Source organism: Urocitellus parryii, chromosome 7 (assembly GCF_045843805.1).
Source record: "Urocitellus parryii isolate mUroPar1 chromosome 7, mUroPar1.hap1, whole genome shotgun sequence".
Lineage (NCBI taxonomy): Eukaryota > Metazoa > Chordata > Mammalia > Rodentia > Sciuridae > Urocitellus > Urocitellus parryii.
Window position 1 is genome coordinate 61,450,155 of NC_135537.1, and position 24,680 is coordinate 61,474,834.

The 24,680-nt window shown below is 34.4% G+C and overlaps 2 protein-coding genes across 4 annotated transcripts in view; one reads left to right on the forward strand and one right to left on the reverse strand.

The window, feature by feature from the left end:
• Positions 1–19,068, forward strand: part of Sdcbp (syndecan binding protein) — a 37,852-nt gene extending 18,784 nt beyond the window's left edge. Inside the window, exons 2-9 of one of the 2 annotated variants that reach the window (XM_026390796.2) lie at positions 3,864–3,929; positions 8,383–8,461; positions 10,297–10,406; positions 12,679–12,837; positions 13,771–13,946; positions 15,423–15,594; positions 16,350–16,441; positions 17,871–19,068. In XM_026390796.2, the coding sequence (XP_026246581.1) occupies positions 3,879–3,929; positions 8,383–8,461; positions 10,297–10,406; positions 12,679–12,837; positions 13,771–13,946; positions 15,423–15,594; positions 16,350–16,441; positions 17,871–17,925 (894 nt within the window). In that variant the 5' untranslated portion in view covers positions 3,864–3,878 and the 3' untranslated portion in view covers positions 17,926–19,068. Of the gene's footprint in view, positions 1–3,863; positions 3,930–8,382; positions 8,462–10,296; positions 10,407–12,675; positions 12,838–13,770; positions 13,947–15,422; positions 15,595–16,349; positions 16,442–17,870 lie in introns of both variants that reach the window. The other variant, XM_026390795.2, reaches the window with a different exon arrangement.
• A 604-nt stretch (positions 19,069–19,672) lies between these two features.
• Nsmaf (neutral sphingomyelinase activation associated factor) overlaps positions 19,673–24,680 on the reverse strand; it is a 53,261-nt gene continuing 48,253 nt past the window's right edge. For both annotated transcript variants that reach the window (XM_026390798.2, XM_026390797.2), the window contains exons 26-31: positions 24,297–24,420; positions 23,304–23,387; positions 22,225–22,375; positions 21,701–21,803; positions 21,467–21,576; positions 19,673–20,336 (exon numbers count right to left, since the gene is read on the reverse strand). In XM_026390798.2, coding sequence (XP_026246583.1) covers positions 20,242–20,336; positions 21,467–21,576; positions 21,701–21,803; positions 22,225–22,375; positions 23,304–23,387; positions 24,297–24,420 — 667 coding nt within the window. In that variant the 3' untranslated portion in view covers positions 19,673–20,241. The remainder of the gene's footprint in view (positions 20,337–21,466; positions 21,577–21,700; positions 21,804–22,224; positions 22,376–23,303; positions 23,388–24,296; positions 24,421–24,680) is intronic.

A 24,680-nucleotide genomic window follows, 5' to 3' on the forward strand; every position in this document is an offset into this window, starting at 1 on the left:
AAATTCTGGCGAATCGGATTAAAAAACATATCAAAAAAATTGTGCACCATGATCAAGTAGGATTCATCCCTTGGATGCAAGGCTGGTTCAACATTCGGAAATCAATAAATGTTATTCACCACATCAATAGACTTAAAATTAAGAACCATATGATCATCTCGATAGATGCAGAAAAAGCATTTGACAAAGTACAGCATCCCTTTATGTTCAAAACTCTAGAAAAACTAGGGATAACAGGAACATACCTCAACATTGTAAAAGCAATCTATGCTAAGCCTCAGACTAGCATCATTCTGAATGGAGGAAAATTGAAGGCATTCCCTCTAAAATCTGGAACAAGACAGGGATGCCCTCTCTCACCACTTCTGTTCAACATAGTTCTCGAAACACTGGCCAGAGCAATTAGACGAAAGAAATTAAAGGCATAAAAATAGGAAAAGAAGAACTTAAATTATCACTATTTGCAGATGACATGATTCTATACCTAGCAGACCCAAAAGGGTCTACAAAGAAACTATTAGAGCTAATAAATGAATTTAGCAAAGTGGAAGGATATAAAATCAACACCCATAAATCAAAGGCATTCCTGTATATCAGCGACAAATCCTCTGAAATGGAAATGAGGAAAAACACTCCATTCACAATGTCCTCAAAGAAAATAAAATACTTGGGAATCAACCTAACAAAAGAGGTGAAAGACTTATACAATGAAAACTACAGAACCCTAAAGAGAGAAATAGAAGAAGATCTTAGAAGATGGAAAAATATACCCTGTTCATGGATAGGCAGAACTAACATCATCAAAATGGCGATATTACCAAAAGTTCTCTATAGGTTTAATGCAATGCCAATCAAAATCCCAATGGCATTTCTTGTAGAAATAGATAAAGCAATCATGAAATTCATATGGAAAAATAAAAGACCCAGAATAGCAAAAACAATGCTAAGCAGGAAGTGTGAATCAGGCGGTATACCAATACCAGACTTCAAACTATACTACAGAGCAATAGTAACAAAAACAGCATGGTACTGGTACCAAAACAGGCGGGTGGACCAATGGTACAGAATAGAGGACACAGAAACCAATCCACAGACTACAACTATCTAATATTTGATAAAGGGGCTAAAAGCATGCAATGGAGGAAGGATAGCATCTTCAACAAATGGTGCTGGGAAAACTGGAAATCCATATGCATCAAAATGAAACTGAATCCCTTTCTGTCGCCGTGCACAAAAGTTAACTCAAAATGGATCAAGGAGCTTGATATCAAATCAGAGACACAGCGTCTGATAGAAGAAAAAGTTGGTTACGATCTACATACTGTGGGGTCGGGCTCCAAATTCCTCAATAGGACACCCATAGCACTAGAGTTAATAACTAGAATCAACAAATGGGACTTACTCAAACTAAAAAGTTTTTTCTCAGCAAAAGAAACAATAAGAGAGGTAGATAGGGAGCCTACATCCTGGGAACAAATCTTTACTCCTCACACTTCAGATAGAGCCCTAATATCCAGAGTATACAAAGAACTCAAAAAATTAGACAATAAGATAACAAATAACCCAATCAACAAATGGGCCAAGGACCTGAACAGACACTTCTCAGAGGAGGACATACAATCAATCAACAAGTACATGAAAAAATGTTCAACATCGCTAGCAGTCAGAAATGCAAATCAAAACCACCTTAAGATACCATCTCACTCCAGTAAGATTGGCAGCCATGATGAAGTCAAACAACAACAAGTGCTGGCGAGGATGTGGGGAAAAGGGTACACTTGTTCATTGTTGGTAGGACTGCAAATTGGTGCAACCAATTTGGAAAGCAGTATGGAGATTTCTTGGAAAGCTGGGAATGGAACCACCATTTGACCCAGCTATTCCCTAAAGACCTAAAAAGAGCATGCTACAGGGACACTGCTACATCGATGTTCATAGCAGCACAATTCACAATAGCAAGACTGTGGAACCAACCTAGATGCCCTTCAATAGATGAATGGATAAAAAAAATGTGGCATTTATACACAATGGAGTATTATTCTGCATTAAAAAATGACAAAATCATAGAATTTGGAGGGAAATGGATGGCATTAGAGCAGATTATGCTAAGTGAAGCCAGCCAATCCCTAAAAAACAAATGCCAAATGTCTTCTTTGATATAAGGAGAGTAACTAAGAACAGAGTAGGGATGAAGAGCATGAGAAGAAGATTAACATTAAACAGGGATGAGAGATGGGAGGGAAAGGGAGAGAGAAGGGAAATTGCATGGAAATGGAAGGAGACCCTCAGGGTTATACAAAATTACATACAAGAGGAAGTGAGGGGAAAGGGAAAAATAATACAAGGGGGAGGAATGAATTACAGTAGAGGGTGTAGAGAGAGAAGAGGGGAGGGGAGGGGAGGGGAGGGGAGGGATATAGTAGAGGATAGGAAAGGCAGCAGAATACAACAGACACTAGTATGGCAACATGTAAATCAATGGAAGTGTAACTGATGTGATTCTGCAATCTATACGGGGTAAAAATGGGAGTTCATAACCCACTTGAATCAAAGTGTGAAATATGATATGTCAAGAACTATGTAATGTTTTGAACAACCAACAATAAAAAAATTAAAAAAAGGAGTAAAACTTATTCTTGGATAGTATCATTAATATTATAAGAGTCATTAACATATTTAGATTATCCTTTCAAAATATTTTCTATGCAATTTTGCATATATTTACAAAAATAGACTATACTGATATAGAATCATTTCAATCTATCAATTCAGTATTTTCTTTTTTAAATTTTTCATTCTAGTTTGTTATATATGACAGTGGAATGCATTACAATTCATTACATATTTAGATCCTTTAAAAAATTAGGCATTTGATTTTAAACAAGTGTGCCAAAAAAAGTTTTCAAAAAATGGTGCTGGGACACTTAGAAAAGAAATTGGGTACCTATTTCACACAATGTACAAAAATTAGTGAAAATAGATCAAAGACTTAATTGTAAGAATTAAAGCTATCAGATTCTTAGGAGAAGAAAACAAATGTAAGTCTTAATGACCTTGAGTTAGGCAATAGTTTCTTAATTAATTCATTTGAAGCCTATAGTAACCAAAAAGAAATATACATTTGACTTTTATCAAAGTTTAAAACTTTTCAAGAAAGTTAAAAAACAGTCTGCAGGAAGAAAGTATTTACAGATCCTATCTGATAGGGTTCTGTGATATAGTCAGAATGTTAATCTTGCTTACCCAGCCCCCAGCTCATCTATTGCATCCCATAATGACCAAGGTGAAGGTGGAAACTTTGGGGGAGTGATGATCTTGTGTGGGTTCTGCTTTCATGAATAGGATCAGTGCCCTTATGAAAAAGACAGTGTAGAACTGCCTTGTCCTTCCCACTCTGTGCAAATTATGTGGGAAATGGGGCCTCACCAGACACCAGATCTGTGGGCATCTTGTCCTTGGACTTCATTATTCATAACTATGAGAAATAAATTTCTGTTTATAAGTAACCTCATGCATAGTTTGTTGTTTTTGTAGTCTGAAGGGATTAGGAGTAATGACTAGAATATAGGCAAAACTGTTAACTACTTAAAAAAAAAAAGAAAAAGAAAAAGAATCCTGTTTAAAACCCAGAGGTAGTGGGGTTTAAATAAACATTTATGTATAGATAGAAGTTGCAGAGATAGATATTAAGAATGCAAGTGGCCAGGCACATAAAAAGATAATCAGCATCATTAGTCATTAGGGAAAATAAAAAATTCAGATGTTTTTATTGTGTTAAACAGTTGTACATGTTTACATGTCTGTTGCTGGCTGTGCAGTGGTGTATTCTGTGACACTTGAAAAATAATTTTTTTTTTCTTTAGGAAAATTCTACAAAAATGTCTCTCTATCCGTCTCTTGAAGATTTGAAGGTGGACAAAGTAATTCAGGTATGTTTAAATACTTCTTAATTTTTTTTTCTATACTGTAACATACATTCTACTTATTTGTGAAGCAAAGCTAGAAACATAACTAGTTGATGTATTTGTATATATTTTTATAATTCATAAAATTTTTTGTTCATTCCTGTTAATGGTAGACAGAAATGTCACAGAGAAACTAGTAATTCTTTTTCATTCCACTGTGAATTAATAGGTGTGGGATGTTATTTCTTTAAAATTTGACTTAAATTTTTCAAAGACATCTTCTTTTTCAGACTATTTAAACTACTACAACAAATTTAAGTTGATAAAATGTATTCCAGCCTTTACATAATTACAGTTTTGTGTAAAATTGGTACATTTTTCTTTTGGGATCTTTAGGTATGACCAATCTTTGTAATAATTCTAACCCTCCTATTTGAAATTAAAAAATATAGAAATAGTGAAGCACATGCTACTTTTAAAAGAGCAGTATTGTAAAAGTACAAGGGCATAGTGATTTCTTTCCTTCATGTATTAGCTTTGAATATAAATGCTTCTACTTATAAAGAAAATGTGGAGTTGGGATCAGTTCTTGGTATTTTGGAAATATTTGATAATCTTTTTAGCTGGAAACCATTTTGAACTCATCTGTTTATAGTTGGCTTTCTATTTGATCTCTTATAAACTCAGACTCTGTTCAGCTATGGTTTGTTATTTTAACTTGACAAGATAAACCACACTGTATTTATTACCCACATTGTATTTATTAATACTCTAAATGATCTTTGTTTGGGGGGTACTGAGGATTGAACTCAAGGGCACTAGACCACTGAGCTTCATCCCCAGCCCTGTTTTGTATTTTATTTATAGACAGGTTCTCACTGAGTTGCTTAGTGCCTTGGTTTTTACTGAGGCTGGCGTTGAACTCACGATCCTCCTGCCTCAGCCTCCCAAGCTGCTGGAATTATAGGTGTGCACCACTGCACCCTGCTAAATAATTTTTTTAATATGATAATTATGAGGGGTTTCTTTTTGAATTTTTCACTGTTTGCAAACCTCTTATGCTACACTCATTTTACTTAAGTACTGACATTTTACTCTAAAATGAGATTTATCTTAATGATTGAATAATGATCAGAAAAAGTTTATTATGAAGATGTGAAAAGTCTTAAGCAAGCTGAAGAATGTAATCATTTTAGGTAAAAAATTGGCCTTACTGGGGTAAAAGGAAAAAAGCAGAAGCAGTAACGTGTGACTAGAATTATTAACTTTGTGGGAATGGCTGAATTACAGGAACAGCATCACTAGCAGTTATTTTCTATCTTAAATCAAGGGTGGTTATTAAAGTGTGGTTTGTAAAACTTACAGTTCATCTGCCAGAGCTTTGATGCTTCTGAGTTTTAGGTGGCTTATTCAGTCATCTTAAATGTTGTATCACTTCTTTAGTATTTTGGCAATTTTTTTAATGTAGTTTTTATTTCTACAAAGTTCACCTGAACAGTACTTTTTCTTTTAGAAAGCTTTTATATGTGAAATACTTCACTTTCCAGAATAACCACTAAGCCATTAATTAATGTGACATCAGTACATTATCTGATAAGGATTTGTAGGCAGATTTGAGACTAATCTTTGTTTTCACTCTTTTTTTTTTTTTGGTTAGCTTTTTATGGAACTTACAATTGGTTCTGAACAGAGGCTTTTGATTTTGAAAACAGCAGAAAAAGTCATTGATAATTGACAAGTATTGGATTGAAAAATAAAGAGGGATATAGTCTACATCAGGCTGATTTCTTTAAGGAGAAACAGGTTGCATGAGTAATTCTGTTACAGGACTTTTTGTTAGATCAGAAAAATATTTGCTAAGTGATGGAGCCATGAGTAAGGAGGGAAACACGGTTCTTTTCTTCCCCCTGGATTAAAAAGTATTACTAATTTAGCCATTACAATCTTGGGCTGTGTTTTGGGGTTTTTTTTTTTTTTTTGCTTCATTTTCTAATATGGATTTGTTCTATTCTTGATAGTCCTGAAAGGGTATTGTAGAGGAGTGCAGTATTCATTTTCTCATCTCCTGGCCTTTTATATCACAGCAAAACTCAATCATAGCAGTGAACTGGCAGTTCATATTTTATAAACTATTTTACAATAGCCATTAGGCTGTGGCTTTCAACATTGTATAAATCCTAACAGGAGCTTGTGGTTCCTCATCCTATAAAAAATTAAGCTTTTAAGAAACAATGATGTAGAGAACCAGTGCTTTCATTTCCTGTTAATGGTGAGCAGAAGAGACTCCACAAGTATGGATTCTATCTACATGCTTTCTGTAAATGACAGAAAGAGCAGGCCCTGGCAGTAATTGCTTGGGGCACTGTCCCTTATGCACCCCAGGTTTTTTTTTTTTTTTTTTCAGGTTTGAAGGTAAGTTTGAAATAATTTGCTACATTTAATGATTTCCTGTTTTTATTCCCTTGTTTTATTTTTACTACAAATTACATGACTAAGTAATTTTATTTGCAGAGAACTTTCTATAAATTCTTAAGTGTTCTTTGGCTAAGAAAAAATAATGAAAGAATAAAAAATAGTATAAAGAAAAGCAATATTTTTTAAATCCATAAACTATATTTTCGAGCAGTTTCAGGTTCCCATCAAAGTGGAACAAATGGCACAGTACATCCCTTGCTCCCACAAGTGTGCAATCTCTGTCACTCTGGACATGTGCTCTTGAGTGGTACATTTTTAACAGTTGATGAATCTCTACCATTATCACCCAAACTCCATATTTTACTTTAGGGTTAATTCTTTTTATCTGCCATTTTCAATGGGCTTTGAAGAGTATATAAAGACATTGTCATATACAGAATAGTTTCACTGCTCTGAAAATCTGTATTCTGCTTCTTCATCCCTCTTCACAACCTTTAGCAACAACTAATCCTTTTACTTTCTGCCCAATTTTGCCTTTTTCAGAATGTCATATAGTTGACATAATGCAATATCTAGCCTTTTCACATTGGTTTCTTTCACTTAGTAATATATGTTTAAGTTTCTTCCCTGTCTTTTTTTTTCCAGTTTGATAGTTCATTTCTTTTTAGCAATGAGCAGTATTTTTTATTTCCTTACAGATGATTCAAGAAAATGGCTACTTGACTACTTTTAGTTGAAAGTTGGTAAAAGAACTTTAAGAATTCACTTTGAATTTGTGAATTGTTATAAGTAAAAGACTTTCATGCTGCATTTTGTTTCAATTTAGAATGTGTAATAAATTATAAAACATACTATAGGATGACTCAGTTATCTAAGTACAATATATGAGAACATTCACAATTTAGATGAATTTAGTACCATTCAAAGCATTGATTGACTGTTCTTACTTACAGTTCCATCTCTCTTAGCACCTTGAGACTACTTTTGGCATTGATTGCACATCTGGGTTGAGATAGTATAAACTTCATTTCTTATTTTGACACATTTTGAGCTAAATAGTAAGGGATAATTAGATTGGTCATACAACTTATTGCCAAACTTGTCTCTAAATGACATGATTATTGCAGAGAAAGTTCTTTCTCTAAAGGACAAAGTACTTCTATCTGTGGAATGTACTTTGTACTTATGACATAGGCTATGAATCCCTGAGACAGCATATTTGAGCATGAGTAGCATGGATAAATATCTGTTTAGTGAAAATAATTCTGTGAGTATTTTTAACATCATTCTTTTATGTTAGTAATAAAGTATGTTTTAGGCATTCCTATACTTGCTAAGTATAGATTATTTCAGTGAGACATACTAAAGTGGTAGAATAAATAAATATTAGAAACATAATATGAAAATTTTAGTTGTTTTCTGATATGTGACTTATATGAATATGATAGAGCTTTTTTCCCTTATGCAGATAATTTAAATGATTTTATTTGGACTAATTAGTGAAAGAATGATAAAAATGTAAAATGGTTTGTCATCCATTTTGGATTACTTTTTGAAAATAGCAATTTATTAATTAATTTGTTGAAGCACTATGAAGTACTTTGTTATCAAGATATGTAGAATAGCCAGGGATGATAGTGAGCAGCTATGATTCCAGATACTTGGGAAGCTAAGGCAGAAGGATCTTACTTTCCAGACTGGACATCTTAGGGAGATCCTGTCTCAAAAAATAAAGTGCTGGGGAGGTTCTTCATTGGTAGTGCATTTGCCTTGTATGTATGAGGCCCTGTATTCAATCTTAGTACTGAGGTGGTGGGACTCAGAAATAGATGTAAAATGATGCATATTCAATGTTTATGATAACCTTAAAATATTCAGAGTATGAAATATGTTCTTGATTCAGATTTCCTTTGAAAAAATTTATTGCTGAAGTGTTTGAAATGAAATTTACTTAAAAACTTAAGATTTTAGTTTCTTTTTGGAAGTACTGGATTAAATAAATTAAGAATGTTAAGTAAGAATTTATGATGTGGTACTAGAATTTTCTTCTTTTCTTTTTCAGGCTCAAACTGCCTTTTCTGCAAACCCTGCCAACCCAGCAATTTTGTCAGAAGCTTCTGCTCCCATCTGTCAAGATGGAAGTAGGTTTATACTTTGGGTTTATTCTTTCAGCACAGAAATACTTGTTAAGTGTAATCCAAGATTCATTTTTTTTTTCTTTTTGGATAGACTGTATGAAATTGGTGGTTAAAGTTCTAGTAGAAATAAAAATATTTATTAAAAAATAGCCCTTTATCTAATTAAGAGAATAAACTGTGACTCTGAAGATTTGTTTTATGACTTAAGTAAACTGATTTTAGTGTGACTCATAAGTCTCTAATAAGATTAATTTATGAAAAAACCTTACATGGGAACTATGGTTTTCTTCACTGCTGCTCTTGAACCTCATCAACCGTCTCCTGTCTTTGCTAGGGGAACTTATAAAATTTCCAGCTACCTACATTTTGGAATATTTCACAGATTCAGGAGTATTTTAAATCTCCATATCCCGTCTTCTCCTTTTCCTTCACATTTTAGAGGGATTCAGGACAGAGTCTCTAAATAAGAGTACTTAAGATGCAAATCCAATATTATATAAGTTCTTTGTGTACTGTCATCTTGTTTTATAGCTATTTATAACATTTTTACTTTAGAATCCATTTTAAGTTACAAATAGATCATTTTAAAAAGAGCTTTTGAAAATAGTACACAACTACTAAAAACTTTTAATATTAATCTAAAAATACTGTTTTTAGGGGCTGGAGTTATGGCTCAGCAGTAGAGTGCTTGCCTAGCATGTGCAAGACTCTGAGTTTGATCCTTAGCGCCACATAAAAATAAATAAATAAAATAAAGGTAGCGTGTCCAACTAAAAAATAAATATTTAAAAAAAATACGGTTTCTAGGATTTCATTGGAATGTGATTAACATTCTTAAAATGATATGGGACACTTTGAATTTTCTTTCTTAGTGTTGTTAGTTGAGAAGATTCATTCCATAGCCATGTTTAGTGAATGAGTCACAGAGTAGCTGGCTTGACAATAGACATTTTGATCATTTCTGAATTGGAGAAATCAGCCATACCCTTATACAATTTCTAATGAAATAGGTTTAAGAAACAGAAAAGGGAATATAATTTATTTGGAAAAATTGTTTTTACTCTTGAGTAGTCAGTCCTCTGTATCCTTGGGTTTTGTATCCACAGATTTATTCAGCCACACATTGAAAATAGAATTGCCAGTTGTGCATGTTATAATTCCAGCAACTTGGGAGGCTGAGACAGGAGGACTGCAAGTATTCAGGGCCAGACTCAGCAACTTAGCAAGGCCCTGTGTCAAAAAAATAAAAAGGACTAGGGACATTGCCCAGTGACAAAGTGACCCTGGGTTCAATCTCCAGTACTAAAAATAAATAATAAAAAGTAAAAATTATATATACCGAACATGTACAAAATTATTTTCTTGTCATTATTCTCTAATATAATCAGTAACTATTTATGTAGCATTGCATTATATTAACTAATACAAGTAATCTAGTGGTGATTTAAAGTATATGAGAGGATATGCATAGATTATATGTAAATATTACACCATTTTATATGAGGAACTTGAGGATCTACACATTTGGTTTTCTGTGCTGGGTCCTGAAACCAATCCCCCATGGATACTAAGGGATAACTGTCTTAGTAATCAAAGATTGATTCAGTTCAGATGTATTCATATTTTATGACTTCTATCTTACACATTTTTTATATTTTTCATTTTGAATCACAAAGATGGGGAAGTCCCCCTCCAAATTGCTACTTTATATTCTAGATTTTCTAACTTAAATATCATTTTTTAAATACAGGTAGAAGTCCTATGTAAATGGTAGTTTTAATTTTGAGTATTCTTTCAGTGCCTTTTCCTTCCTTCCTTCATTCTTCTGTTTATATTAGATCTCTATCCTAAACTGTATCCAGAGCTCTCCCAATACATGGGCCTGAGTTTAAATGATGAAGAAATACGTACAAATATGGCCATGGTCCCTGGAGCATCATTTCAGGGGGTATGTATAATATAATTAATTTTGAATTTTGTGTCATAATTTTATACATAGATTTAAGCTCTACTTTTTGTAACTAACTCACAAATTTGTAACGTTTAAGCATTGACCAAGTCTCTTAAATTTTACATTTCCTTGTGGATATTACTTTTTGCATTATCTGCTTCCTATTGTGCTGTTACCACTGTTTGGATTTATTAGGACTTAAAAATTCAGATGTTTGGAAAAAAATTCATATGCTTGGGGCTGGGGATGTAGTTCAGCGGTAGACTCTGTGCTTGCCTAGCACATGCAAGGCCCTGGGTTCTCCTTGGCACCACATAAAAATAAACAAAATAAAGGTATTGTGTCCAATTAAAAATAAGTAAATAAAATACAATTAAAATAAATAAAAAAAATTCAGATGCTTTTTACTAGTTCTTTGTCTTCTGCATTTATTCAGTTACTGAAACCTAGATTCTGTCTCTCATATTTCTTGTGCTCATTTTATCCATTCCAGTTCTCCTATAACAATATTCAGGGTTTCTGGACTTCTAACTAGACTATTACAGTAATATCTTACATTTCCTGTAGTAACTTCTTATTTCAAACAATATTAAGGTGCTGTTAGGTCAATTAATCTGAAGTACACATCTGTCATATTTCTTTGCTCATAATCTCTTAATAGTCCTATACAATCCCAAACTCCATATAATTAGGCCCCAGATTCTGGGCTTCAACATATCTGGTGGTTATAAATATAGTAAAAAGATCATGACAGAATCCATGTCTGTCTTGTTGCCATAACCCTGGTGCTTAATACAGTACCTTGCATTTATTTAGCAAATATTTATTGAAAACTTGCTTGTGTTAGTCAGGGTCCAGTTGTAAAAATAAATTGTAGTAAGTTTTTATCAGAGATAATTTAAGAAATGAAGAATTGAAAAAGCAAAAATTGAATATAGGTGTAACTGCAGAAAGTTAGCTGCTTCTCTCAGGAATGAGTAACATAGGGAAGAAGTTGGAGTAAACAGAAGCTTAGGCAGAGAGCTCCACAGAGCTAGACTCAGATCTTAGAAGAGAGAACCCTGCTGAAGTATCATGCCTTCTGAAGGGTTGAAATGAGGCTGGTTCTGAGTGACAGTAATAGATAGATACTGGAAATAGCTGTGTAGGTTAAGGGCCATGCTCAGGCAGTGCTGATAAAAATCAAAAGCAAACAGAAAATAGGCACTTTTCCCTCCAGTCTCTAGAGCCTCATGTGATGAAAGGGAACCCAAAACATTCTGATAAAGGAAAATGTAACTTCAACAATTCAGGCCCCAGCACCACCAAATAAAGAATAGAAGAGTGTATTTGGAGCTTTTTGACAGTAGCTTAATACCAGGGTATATTCACATACTTGTAGAAATATTTGAACTTTATATGACAATAACGACGTTATCTTTTATTCTTAAAAGGTGCAGTTCACCTTCATAAAACCAAGATTCAGCAAAGTTTTTTTTCCATAAAGTGTCCCATAATCATCTTAGTCTTTAATAATCACTTATGACCTGTCACATATTTTGTATTTTATTTAGAGTCAGGGTCTCAGTTGCTTAGCACCTTGCTCTTACGGAGGCTGGCTTTGAACTCAATCCTCCTGTCTCAGTCTTCCGAGCTGCTGGGACTGCTGGGATTACAGGTGTGCGCCACTGTGCCCAGCTTGTTTACAACTTTTAAAAATATAAAAATCATTCTTAACTCTGGATTATGTAAAAATCAACCAGGTACCTCTGATAAAAATGAAGTGGCTTCCACATAAAAATACCTTCTGAAAAATGTCTCTCAAAAGCATAGCATGGCCTTTAAGTTTGAGGAAAATATATTTGAAATGAAGACAAATAAAAATAGAGTTGCTTTTTGAGAGGGATACATTCTAAGAAATGATTTGTTAGTTGATTTCATCATTGTGAAGATGTGGAGTGTACTTGCACAAACTGAGATGGCCATGTAATCAATAGGCCATAACTTATGAGAGTATTTTCATTGGTGGTCTGTTGTTGAGTTAAATGTCAGTATGCAGCAAATGATGGTATGCATGAAATAAGTGCCAGTGAATTTGAAAAGGCACAAAAAAGGGAATTAGTAAGTAAATACTAGTGTCATTTTTTGCAGAAGTCAGACTTTATCTGAAAGAAATTATTTATGGATTAATTTTTGGAAAAGCACAACTGAGTTACTTTCCAGGTATTTTAATTTTTTTTCAGGACATTGTTTCTCAATATTGACACATTCTATATGTTTTTGTCAGCAGTTGGTAGCAAGACCTTCCAGTATGAATTACATGGTGGCTCCTGTAACGGGTAATGATGTTGGAATTCGTAGAGCAGAGATTAAGCAAGGGATTCGTGAAGTCATTTTGTGTAAGGATCAAGATGGAAAAATTGGGCTTAGGCTTAAATCAATAGATAATGTAAGTACTTTAATATCTATTTTAGTTTATCTGAATAGCTTATAAAATATTAAGTGATTAATATTAAAATAATTTGAAATAGAAATGTTTTAGTTGTAATGATGCATCTATAACTGAAAATATTATAAATATTAACTTGTTTAATTGGAGATGCCCTATTTTGAGAAGGCAGACTAGGAACTTGCAAGAATATTACTTTGAATGATGTTTTTTTTTTTTCTTAGTACTCACCAGACTACTTATTATAAACTATTAAACTATGTTACGTATGTATAACATAATAGAAGAACATTCTGGGATTGAAATAGGGTGACATATATGAAAGTTAAGAAAAAAACTGATTTGTGAGAATCAACATACATTCATTTTTTAAAAAACATTTTTAAAGTAAATGATGATGTGAGATGATTTTGCAGGTTTGTTATTTCTGCCCTTGAAATTCAAATTTAATAGGTCATTTTCTGAGCATGTTTCCAATTAGGGCAATCACTATTTTAATAAAGTAGTAATAAAACAATTATTTCTCACCATACTGAAGACATGAAACAGGGTTACTCTCTGAGGAACATTTTAGAATTTGTTAAGGACATATTGGGTCTTTATCCTGATTTATAGTTTTGGCCATTACTTTATTGGATTTAGTGTCAGTTTTAAGTCTCATCAGCTCGCTAAATCCAGCTTTTGCACATACAAAAATAAGGCTAACCTTGGCAGGAAACCCCATTCCTGCCTGAAAATCCAGAGGGTTGAGGGTATTTGATTTCTTCATGCTCATAGCTCATTGAAGACCTGTCAGTGTGCTTGATTTAAAGGAGTTAACATGGCACATTATACTCATAGTTTTTCTTTTCTTGTTTTCCGTTTTCTTGGTTTTGATGGGAGATTTCTAACCAGCACTTTCAAATCATGACCACTTATTTTCTTATTGTTTAGGGTATATTTATTCAGCTAGTCCAGGCTAATTCTCCAGCCTCATTAGTTGGTCTGAGATTTGGGGACCAGGTGCTGCAGATCAATGGTGAAAACTGTGCAGGCTGGAGCTCTGATAAAGCACACAAGGTGCTCAAACAGGCTTTTGGAGAGAAGATTACTATGACCATTCGTGATAGGTAAGCTATTGATAAACAGTTCAAATGGAAATTCAGGACTAGTTTTCCATTTTTTGGGGCTTTCAGGATTCTGTAAATATAGTGTTGGAGAAAATAATCAAATGTTATTGATAAGCCTTAGGATCTTGAAGTTGTTTGGTGCAGATTTTTCTTACATAGTTTGATTTTTTAAAAGTAAAATTCTGATTTTGCATCATATACACCTTATTTCAGAGTTTATAGGTGTCACAGGGTCGGAGTCTACTTAGAACTCCAAAAGTTTATGAGTTTTGAAAATCACATCTGGCCTTTTAGGTGATTATGAAGCTCTAGTTGTCAAGAGGATAAAACATTTGGTAGTGCTTAGTTCAGTTATAACTCTTAAATATTAAGCACATGATACTGAGCCTCCCTTTATCTTATTTGCCAGTCCCCACAAGTGTGAAGGGTGGAGCTATATCACATTGTTACAATAAATTTGTGAATTTTTGTTTATCTCAGTTTAACTTCTATTTTCTCTATAATTGTTTCTAATTTCTAATATATTTTAGGTATTTGGTAAGCATTTTTATAGATGAAGGTCATTTTTTCTGTATATCTAAACATAGTTTTACCAACAGGAAGATGTGACTTTTGAATTTTATAATGTAAGCACAGGTTGATTTATGATAGCAGGGTTTTTGAGATGTGAGCAAGTATAACTGATATGACAGCTTCTAAGAGCACACACTGACTGTGTATACAGCTGTGTGCCTTCTTTCCCAAATGGGGCTTGAGGAAATCTTACTGCTTTTGTAGGTCTTCTAAAATAGAGCAAAATAAAGCAACAACAAAAACACCCATTTTTCTATAAAATTTTCAAACTTAAGATGTGAGAAATACTATAAAAGGTTTTAAATTTTTTTAATGTTTCTTAAGAGTTAGGTAGGCTTTAATAAATAGTAAAATAAAAGGAAAAATTCAATTTTAGCTCTTGATTCAGGTTAAAAAATTCAAGCTTCATTGCTAATGCAAAAGTATTATGAATTTTAAAGGGAAAAGCTATTGTTGAACTGCAAGAAGCATTTTGTTCACTTGTCTTTGATACTAGTCAGGATTTCCTTCTTCAGATAAACCAAATCATAATGAAGATATTTTTGAAAGCATTTTACACAAATTACAGTGCATGTACAACATCAGAGCCATAATTAGTTTTTTTATGGAAACACTTAATATTTATTATAACTAACTATCCAATAGAATAGAATTTATGGTTATATGAATTCTATTAAATGTTTACCTTAGTATTAAATTTTTTTATTGATTTTTTAAAAAAAATAGACAGTGGAATGCATTGCAATTCTTATTACATGCATACAGCACAATTTTTCATATCTCTGGTTGTAATATAAAGTATGTTGACACCAATTCATGTCTTCATACATGTACTTTGAATAATGATGTCTATCACAGTCCATCAGTATAAAATTTTAATTGAAATTGTCCATTTTGTTGCAGGCCCTTTGAACGCACAATTACTATGCACAAGGATAGTACTGGACATGTTGGTTTTATCTTTAAAAATGGAAAAATAACATCCATAGTGAAAGATAGTTCTGCAGCCAGAAATGGTCTTCTCACTGAACATAACATCTGTGAAATCAATGGGCAGAATGTCATTGGCTTGAAGGTGAGGAATAGTCCTTCTGTGTGTTCCTGCTGCAGTTTTATTTTAGAAGACTTCTTTTTCCTTTGATCATTTAGGTGGTGCTGTTTTATATTGACCTCCAAAATACAGAAACTTGGGAGGTGCAAGGTGTAGGACCTGGGGCTGTGGTCTGGCCTGGACCCAGCCTAGCTGTGTTTACAAAAATTCTCTGAAATGTTACCTAGAATCTTCTTTCCTGTGTACAGAAGGGGTTGGACTAGATGATCCCTGAAGTTATTTGAGTTAAAATTCTGTTGAGACTTGGGCAGTGAAAATTTTGACAACATTTAAATGATTGGTTTAGCCACCTTTTCAATCCAAGAATTTAGGAAATGAGTAATAATTTTCATCCATATTAGGACCTTTTTTTTAAAAAAAGTTTTTCTACAAATCTTCTATCTTAAGTTGTAAAGGTTTTAAGACCTCATTTCATAAATTATAGAATACACAGTTAACAGGATATTGTGTTATATATGGAAAAATTATTCATTTATAAATAATAAAAAGATGTTCTTATTCAGTATATTCAGCTCAGTTAACTGATTTTGTTACCAGCTGTAAAATTGTGTTGTATAGAATTAAACTTGGCAAGGAAAGCGTAAAAAGTTTAGAAATACCAAGGGTCAGGATTTGGGAGATACTAGTAAAACACAACACAATGTATATTATGTATTTCTTTATCAAGAATATTAAATAAAGTTCTAGTGAAATTAACTTTCATTATGTATTTTCTTCAGGACTCTCAAATTGCAGACATACTGTCAACATCAGGAACTGTGGTTACCATCACAATCATGCCTGCTTTTATCTTTGAGCACATTATTAAAAGGTAAGTACACAAATTCTTCAGCTTAACATATATAGATGTGTGACTTTATACAAGTACCATATTTTAATTTCCAAACCTTTGGTTCTTTTACCTTAAAGATGACCTTGGTATTTATTTAGAAATTTGAAATACATTACTTAAATCAGAGGAACTGTTTGGTAAGGCCCCTTGCAACTTCCCAAGTATGAAATAAAATTCACTGTACCCTTGATAAATTTTTAACAGTGCCTAATAAAGGGTTTTCAAAAAGAGGTAACTTGCTTTCAATTTGTAGTATAAATGACTACAGTAGCACTATGTCTATAGTTCCTTTGCTCAGTAGAAATCTAGTCATGTTGGTTTGTTGTGGTGAGTTCTTACTTTTATTGGTTGTTAAGAATAATAGTTTCAGCTAGGCATGGTGTGATGCCTATAATCCCAGCTACTTGGAAGCTGAGGCAGGAAAATCAAGTTAAGAAGCCAGTCTCAGCAACCCAGGAGACTGAGACCCTTTCTCAAAAATAAAATTTAAAAGGAGCGGGTAGTGTAGCTCAGAGGTTGAGTGCTTGCCTAGCATGTGCAAGGCCCTGGATTCAGTCCCCAGTACTGCATACAAAAATTACAGAGTAACTGTTCTCTCTAGCATCTCAAGTAGAGGTGTGTGGTTCTGCTATCTGTCCTTGGGACAGGATTAGGAAGCTCAGTGTAAAAAATTGAATAGGGCTACTTTCACTAGCACTTTTCAAATCTGAGCTTCTATCATAACTGTTTTTGCCAAGCCAACTTCAGAATTTCTATCATGCATGTGGAAATGAGATTTTACAAATTCATTAACATGACCTTTGTAATGAAAATTTTTATGTGGTTCTGGGTAGACGCACAGCTTCCCTATCTTTGAGAAGAATTACTTTCAAGACTAATTTTTCTAGAGTTCTCTTTGTTCTTTTTTTGTTGGGGGTAGGATACTGAGGATTGACCTCAGGGCAATTGGACCACTGAGCCACAACCCCGGCGTATTTTATTGAGAGACAGGGTCTTCCTGAGTTGCCTTGCTTTTGCTGAGGCTGGCGATCCTCCTGTCTTAGCCTCCTGAGATGCTGGGATTATAGGCATGTGCCACTGAGCCTGCCTAGAGCTCTTTTTCTTAAACTATTTCTTCCCCACTTCCTCTCCAACTAGTTATGACCTTATCTTTTTAAAAATCATCATCCTTAGCATTACAAGGACTTACTTACATCTCAATTTGTCTAGCCAAGGTAGATAGCCTTTCATGCTGTTTTCCGTCAACAAAATTATCAAGAGACTTAGATCTGAGCTCATTTGGAAGAACTTTCCCAATTTCCTCATCTAATGATAATTGGAGCTCAATTTTAATTGGGGTTTTCTTGAATTTAACATAGCATTAAAAAAAAAAAAAGCTCCATGTATAATGAAAGTGACTCTTTTGTAGGATGGCGCCAAGCATCGTGAAAAGCCTGATGGATCACACCATTCCTGAGGTTTAAGTCACAGCACAGTGTAAACACAGCTGAACTTCTCCAGTTTCCTTCTTCGGCAACTTCTGCATTATGCACATGAAGCTTTCCCGGAGCCAGGGAGCATATGCTGCATGAGGACCTTTCTATACATCATGGCTGGGAACCTTACTGTTGCATCTGATACTTTCTTCAGATTTCAAGATAGTTGTAGCCTTATCCTGGTTTTACAGATGTGAAACTTTCAAAGATTTATTGACTTTCCTAGAATAGTTTCTCTACTGGAAACCTGATGCTTTTATAAGCCATTGTGATTAGGATGACTGATATAAGTTTAGTGTTGTGTGAGCAGCAGTCACTTTTCTTCTAGATAATGCATAGTGCTGTTCATGTTTCTTTAGTTGTATGGTGTATTTACATTATTAACATGTTACCATAGTATATTTAGGATGATTGCCTTTGATAGTTTAAGTTCTATGTGTGTGTGTGTGTGTGTGACCAATTAAGTAACACTGATTTCATTCCATGTAAGCATTACAGTGTATGTAGGTTGCAAGAGATTATGATGATTGTTATTAAATTTTAACTACCTTCACTTAATAATGCTTGAACTGTCGCCTTAACTGTGTTAAGCATCTAGAATAAAAGCCAAAATATAATTATTGCTGCCTTTCGAAAACCCCAAACGTAGTTGTATATTAAACTGAAATGTACACTAGCCCATAACAGTTTAATGGTACTTACTGAGCTATGGCATAACTGCTTAGCTGTATTTGAGATTTTCTAGTCATTGCATAATGGAAATTTCTTTCTTCTAAAATTTGCCAGTATCACTTTCTGAAAAACAAATCGCTATATATTTAATGTAAAAAATTCTTAATGCTAAACAGGATAAACTTTGGACTCCTTTTTTTCATTTGTGGATTAAGTAAGATAATACTTAATTTTGGCATTTGAATCTTAATTTTATGTAACCTAGCTACTTCAGAATGTTTTCCTAATAATTTCTTGTCCCCTGACTCCTTCCTGAAAACAAAATGGCAGTGACACTTATCCTTTTTTTCTTTTTGATTTATATCTATCCTGTTTTAAATAAATATGCATAAAGTTAAACTTTAGTCTGTTATTGCATCATCTGGAACTTTTGTCAGTTGTCACACTTGTGCATGGCCTTGATGGGCACATGAAATCTGCTTCCAACTGTGGAAGGCAGGGCACTGCTCTCCATGAGCAGCTGACATCCAGGAGTGTTGAGAACCCCTCAGATCTGAAAGGCTGTGAATGTTGAAGCTCCTGCCGTAGTTTGCAGTCTGAGGGACGGGTTCGAGCTGTACAGCAGGAACTTGATGAGGCTGTTGATGCTCCCTACCAACACCACAAATCGTGTGTGTGTGTGTGTGTGAATTTGATATTTGTTACCTTGGTTGATTCACAATTTTTCTCCTTATGCTGCACTCCTGTAAGATATGACAGTGTTTTCTAAAGAGTGTGGAAAATTTATAATCATATGATTATAGTGGTTCAGAAGTTGAACCTGAAAGAAAATCAGTGCTATTGCTACATAGGTTACCATGTTTGAAATTTAGTACATTTCCCAGTTTGATTATCTGTTTGGCCTGGACTTGAGTCTGAAGACAGTGATATGAAGAGTTCTGTGACTTCTGAAACTAGTGTTTTCTAAGAAGATCAATACTTGTGATTTGTAAAAGCTACTAGTGTTTATAATCAATTTAAGTAAGAAAATGAAAACTGTTCTCATTACAGAAAAATATTTTTAATGTAGAAAAGATGAGCATTTAATAGCTTAATGAAATACAAACCATTCCTATACACAGTAAACTTACTGCTATAAGAACTGCTAATCCTTTCCCAGGTTCTTAGAAGCTGGGGACAGCATCATAGAAAGTAACCACTCCATGAAACACATTCGTAAAAACCCAGTGTCAGCAATTGATAGATCAGGAAGACAAAACAGAGTGACTCAGAAGTAGCAGACAATAACTGCACATTTTTGTGGGGAATTCTAAACTGTTGAGTGCTTTCTGATGTTTCCCCAACCCAGTTTAGTATCTCTTGGCTTCTCTCTGCCACCCAACCCAGTCTTCTACCCATCATCACACTGGGATGTAATATTTTCTCCCTAACAGTCATAATTCTATCTGCCTTAGTGGATGGCAACTAATGGCTTTCAAAAACGAAATCACCATGATTTAGAAAGTTTAAAACCACAAATTTTCCATGTGGTGACACTGCTAATTACTACCATTGCACATTCACCAGTTCTTTTAAAAGTTTTGTTTAAAAATACTTTAAATAGAATTTAATGTTCAAGAGAGGAAAAGGCACTTAATACTGCAATTTCCAGAACATAATTTGTCTGTCTTCCCCTCCTGTGATGATGCTGCTACACTGTTCATTCATCCATATGCAAGTCACAGCACCTGAAAGGAAGACACATTAGGTAGGAAGGTGACCAGGAGGTAGCCAAAGATACACTCTACTGTAATGCTCACTCTTTGCTTGCTATTCATTTACAAAGAAGAAAAGTAAGTACTACTTGTCTTTTTCTCTAACAAAATCCTTGTAATAAATTAAAAAACAAGTGCTTGGTACAAAGAACTTATGAGGAATAAAAAAGAAACCATTTCAATGTATATCTAAAGCCCAAAGAACAGGAATTATTCAGGAAATGGATTGGAAGGGATCAAATGTCAATTAGAACTACTGTAGGAATAAAATGCATAATTTTTAAGATACACATTTAATAAAAAATAATCATGAAACAGGGGCACAGGAGAGGATAAAAGTGGGAAAATCACAGCAGGAAGTCAATAGCTACTAGAATTAAAAACTCAGTCCTTCAAACAATGAGGAGAAAAGCATGCAAGTTTATATAAACATGACGGTGAATCTCCAAGAGATGATACTACTAGATGGAAAAAGAGAGCAGAATAGTTTTATATTACACTTCATGTATCCTACAGTTTTAGGCACATACACCTTCTCATTAAAGAGGATGTACATACACAGCATATGCTGATGAATGTCCTCCCAGGAGGCCTGGGACACAGGAGTCAGCAGTGTGACAGCAAAAGGAGGAAGCCTAAGTTTTAAAATTTTAATTCGTTACCTTTGTATTATTTCTGTCTTCTTAAAAACTTCACTGTATATTATCTTTAAAAACATTATATAACTCTACTATGGTTTTTAATTCTCCATGTGAAAGTTAACATTAAGACTTCCTTTTTGGAGTTAAATATCTGTCAGCATGAAACCAAATCCTGGGCTGGAGCTGGAGCTTGGTGGCAGAGCACTTGCCTAGCATGTGTGAGGCACTGGGTTCGATCTTTAGCACCACATAAAAATAAATAATGACATTCTGTCCATCTACAACTACAAAAAAATTAAACAAATCCTCAGCTATCTAAGAGATGAGGATCACAGGCCAACCAGGGAGATATACAGAGCATGAACATGTGGGGTGTTTTCTGCCTGAGATGTGTTCCCTGATGGAAGAGGTGGGCTGAGTGTCTTAGAAGTGACGATCAGGACAGGTTCAGTAACTGCTTACCTGTGTGGCCCTGTATTCTCTCACTGATTTTTGCTCCAAGGAGATCCCAAACGAGCAGCTCGCCAGACTGACTTCCAGATAAAACGGAATTTCCATCCCAGATAAAGCACCTGCAAGTGATTTGGAAATGATCATTCTGTCATCATGAAGGAAGGGTAGGTTACATTGACCAAACACCCAAATGAAATGATTGTGTGTTTGCAAATGTCTTCATCGCCTGCTTGGGAACTGTACCTCTGGGGCTCGTCTGACGTCAGGGAGGAGATGAGCATCCCTGTCTGCACATCTATTACATTCAGACAGCCATCTGCTCCTGTGCTGAGGACATGGCGACTATCTGCAACACAAAATAAGATACAGAGGGATGACTTCAAACTACTGGTTAGCTTATTCTGAAATTTAACTTCTGAATCCAGTGGCCTACTATCCACTATTGCTCCCCTTGAACTTATGTTTAAGCAATAACTATACTGTCCTTGAAATGTTTTTATCTAAGACACAGGGATGAGATAACTCTTTGCTGTGAGTTCATTTATATCTTACACATTAATTTCCCTAATAAGCTGAGAAATTAAGAAAAACATCCAATCCTTTTCTAATAGGTACCAGTGACACAGGTATACTGTATATCATACCCTGGCCTTAGCTATAGGCAAACTCTTTCCAGCAAATAGTATTTTCCATTTAAATTTTTACCATTCATTTCAGAATTTTAATATACATGGTATATAACCTGTATTACAAAGGATAATACCTACCTGGGCTAAAAGCGGCATCACAAACAGTCCCTGAATGGCATGGAATCTGGTGCAATAGGGTGGCCGTAGCAAGGTCCCAAATATTCACCGTGCCTTCCTTGGTGCCTGAAACCAACAGTGTGCTTGCAGCATTTAAACTGATTGTATCCACCTACAGAAGAAAACAGGAATACATATTCCATTTGGAAGAATGATCATTAGCTACATTTTCCCAGGCTGATTCAATTATATGGTCAAAAAATATAAAGTGTCACACAGTGTGCTGGTGTTGCTAATCCAAGTGTATTTCAACAGCATCCTACTGAATGATAATTTATTTTAAAATGAAGTAGAATTACTCATATGCTACCAAATACAAGCAGAAATGAAAATAAAATATTGCAAGGGCAATTGTAATGCGATTTTCAATAGCCTAACACTGATAGTCTCAGGCTGATCCATGACTATTTGAGGGATTTATAAGGAGTGGAGACTCGATCCACAAAATTACACTTGCATACCATCTTGAATTACATACTCAATATTTTTTAACTTCAGTTGTTCTGAAGACCATGAATATTAGATATCAATTAACAGCCTTAGGAGAAAGGCAGTGCTACTATTATAGACTAAGGTATAGCACTGAGACCCATGAAAACAATGTGCAAGAACTAAGATCCCTTTTGGTTCTGCTACCAGGCTGTGTACAATTGGCCATCCTAAATGGCAGGTAACTGTTCTCAACTGTGAGATGAGTGTCTCCTAAACAGATGGGTCCCATCTACCTTCCAGGTCAGAAGACATGGTCTCATCTTGGGTTGACAGGCCCCAGCTTGCTGCCCCAAAGAATTTGAGGCTTAGAAATTGATATTTTAGAAGTCGAGAGGTATAGAAGCTAATTCTCAGAAAAATGTGGAAAGATGCACATTGGAGGAAAAAGAGACTTAGAAATATGCAGTTAACTTGAAAAACAGTTATCCTATAATTTCCAATAAGCAAAATACAACAATGCCAATGAATTAATACAAATATAACCAGGAACCGCCTCCCCACCCACCCCTGGACCCTCAGCTTTCTGCAGTTCTGTTGCTGGTACTCACACTGACTTCATGTTCCAGCTCAGCCAACAAGTCAAACTGGTGTTTTTTGGTGCCTGGCATCTCTGCAGGAACACCAGACCACACCTAGGGGGGAACATATTACAGGAGGTATTTTTAAACTTTACCTATAAAATCATTTCCACCTGTTTGGAAAAACTGTCTTGACCTACTTCATTTGATATACTTGCTGATGAATCTAAGCTGATTACAATCCAGCTCCTCCTCCCTGGGGCCTGCACTTCCCCCACGGCCCCCCATCAGCACGTGCTTGTTTACAGGTGACTGTGCCTGTGTCTGTCCTTGTCAGTTGCTGCTATAATTATGTGCTTTAAGTATTTTGTGAATAACGAAATATGAATGCAGCAGTATAGTGTCATTAATGTTTGAAAATTTTACTAAAATTAGGTACAGGCAAATAATCATATCAAATAGAGAGGAAAAAATTCCTGAAAAATTCCTGAGGGAATTCTAATGGCTTTAAGGGTCTTGCTTTCTTTTACATAAATATAAACTGAAAACTTAAGATAAACACTGATGTGGTTTTTGTGGGAATGTTGTGTAGGATTCCAAAGAAAAAGGCTTGCGGAGTCTGACCTAAAAAGAATGGTAAATGAAAATGAAGCATCTGTATGTTTTAGATTTTAAATATATCTTTTAATTATTGTTCCCTTTAACTTGACATTTCCTGATTAACTGATCACTACTAGTTCCAGGCAGGTTAGATAAGAGGGGCTACCTCTGTACTTTTTTTTTCTGTACAACTTTTAATGAATAGTAGGCTGTTCAGCCACCAGTTGAATACACAATACAGAAATCACTGTAAATTTCTTAATATATTAGGTGCATAAATTTTTTTTAAAAAGGCAATAATATTCAGCATCCTTATTTATATACTTTGTTAAACAGTGGAGTGATGAACATATTCAAAACAGATAGTTGAACAGTCTGAATTTTTTTATGTCCAAACATTTCAGATAAAAGTCACATATAAACCTTCACTGTCGAGTCCCACGATGCAGAATACAGCCTGTCGTTATGCCAACAGATCTTACTAACAGCATCATCATGTCCCATCAATGTGTCCTGGCGTCTTCCAAATGCTATGGAATAAAAATAGCTAAAAGATAATGAGAGGTATTAAAACAGTGTTCCATCTTAATTTTAAGACTCAAACACATATTTAAAAAACATATTATTCAATGCTACTATTTACTAAGGCCTAAAAAATTACAAATTTCTTATTCTGATTGTTATCAAACCAGAATTCAAAATTTGAATTTAAAACTAGAAATTTCTCAGTCTGGCTCATTTGTTTTTACACTCACTTAAAACAGAAGAAAACAGGTTCCAGTGGAGAAATTTTTAGACTCGATATTT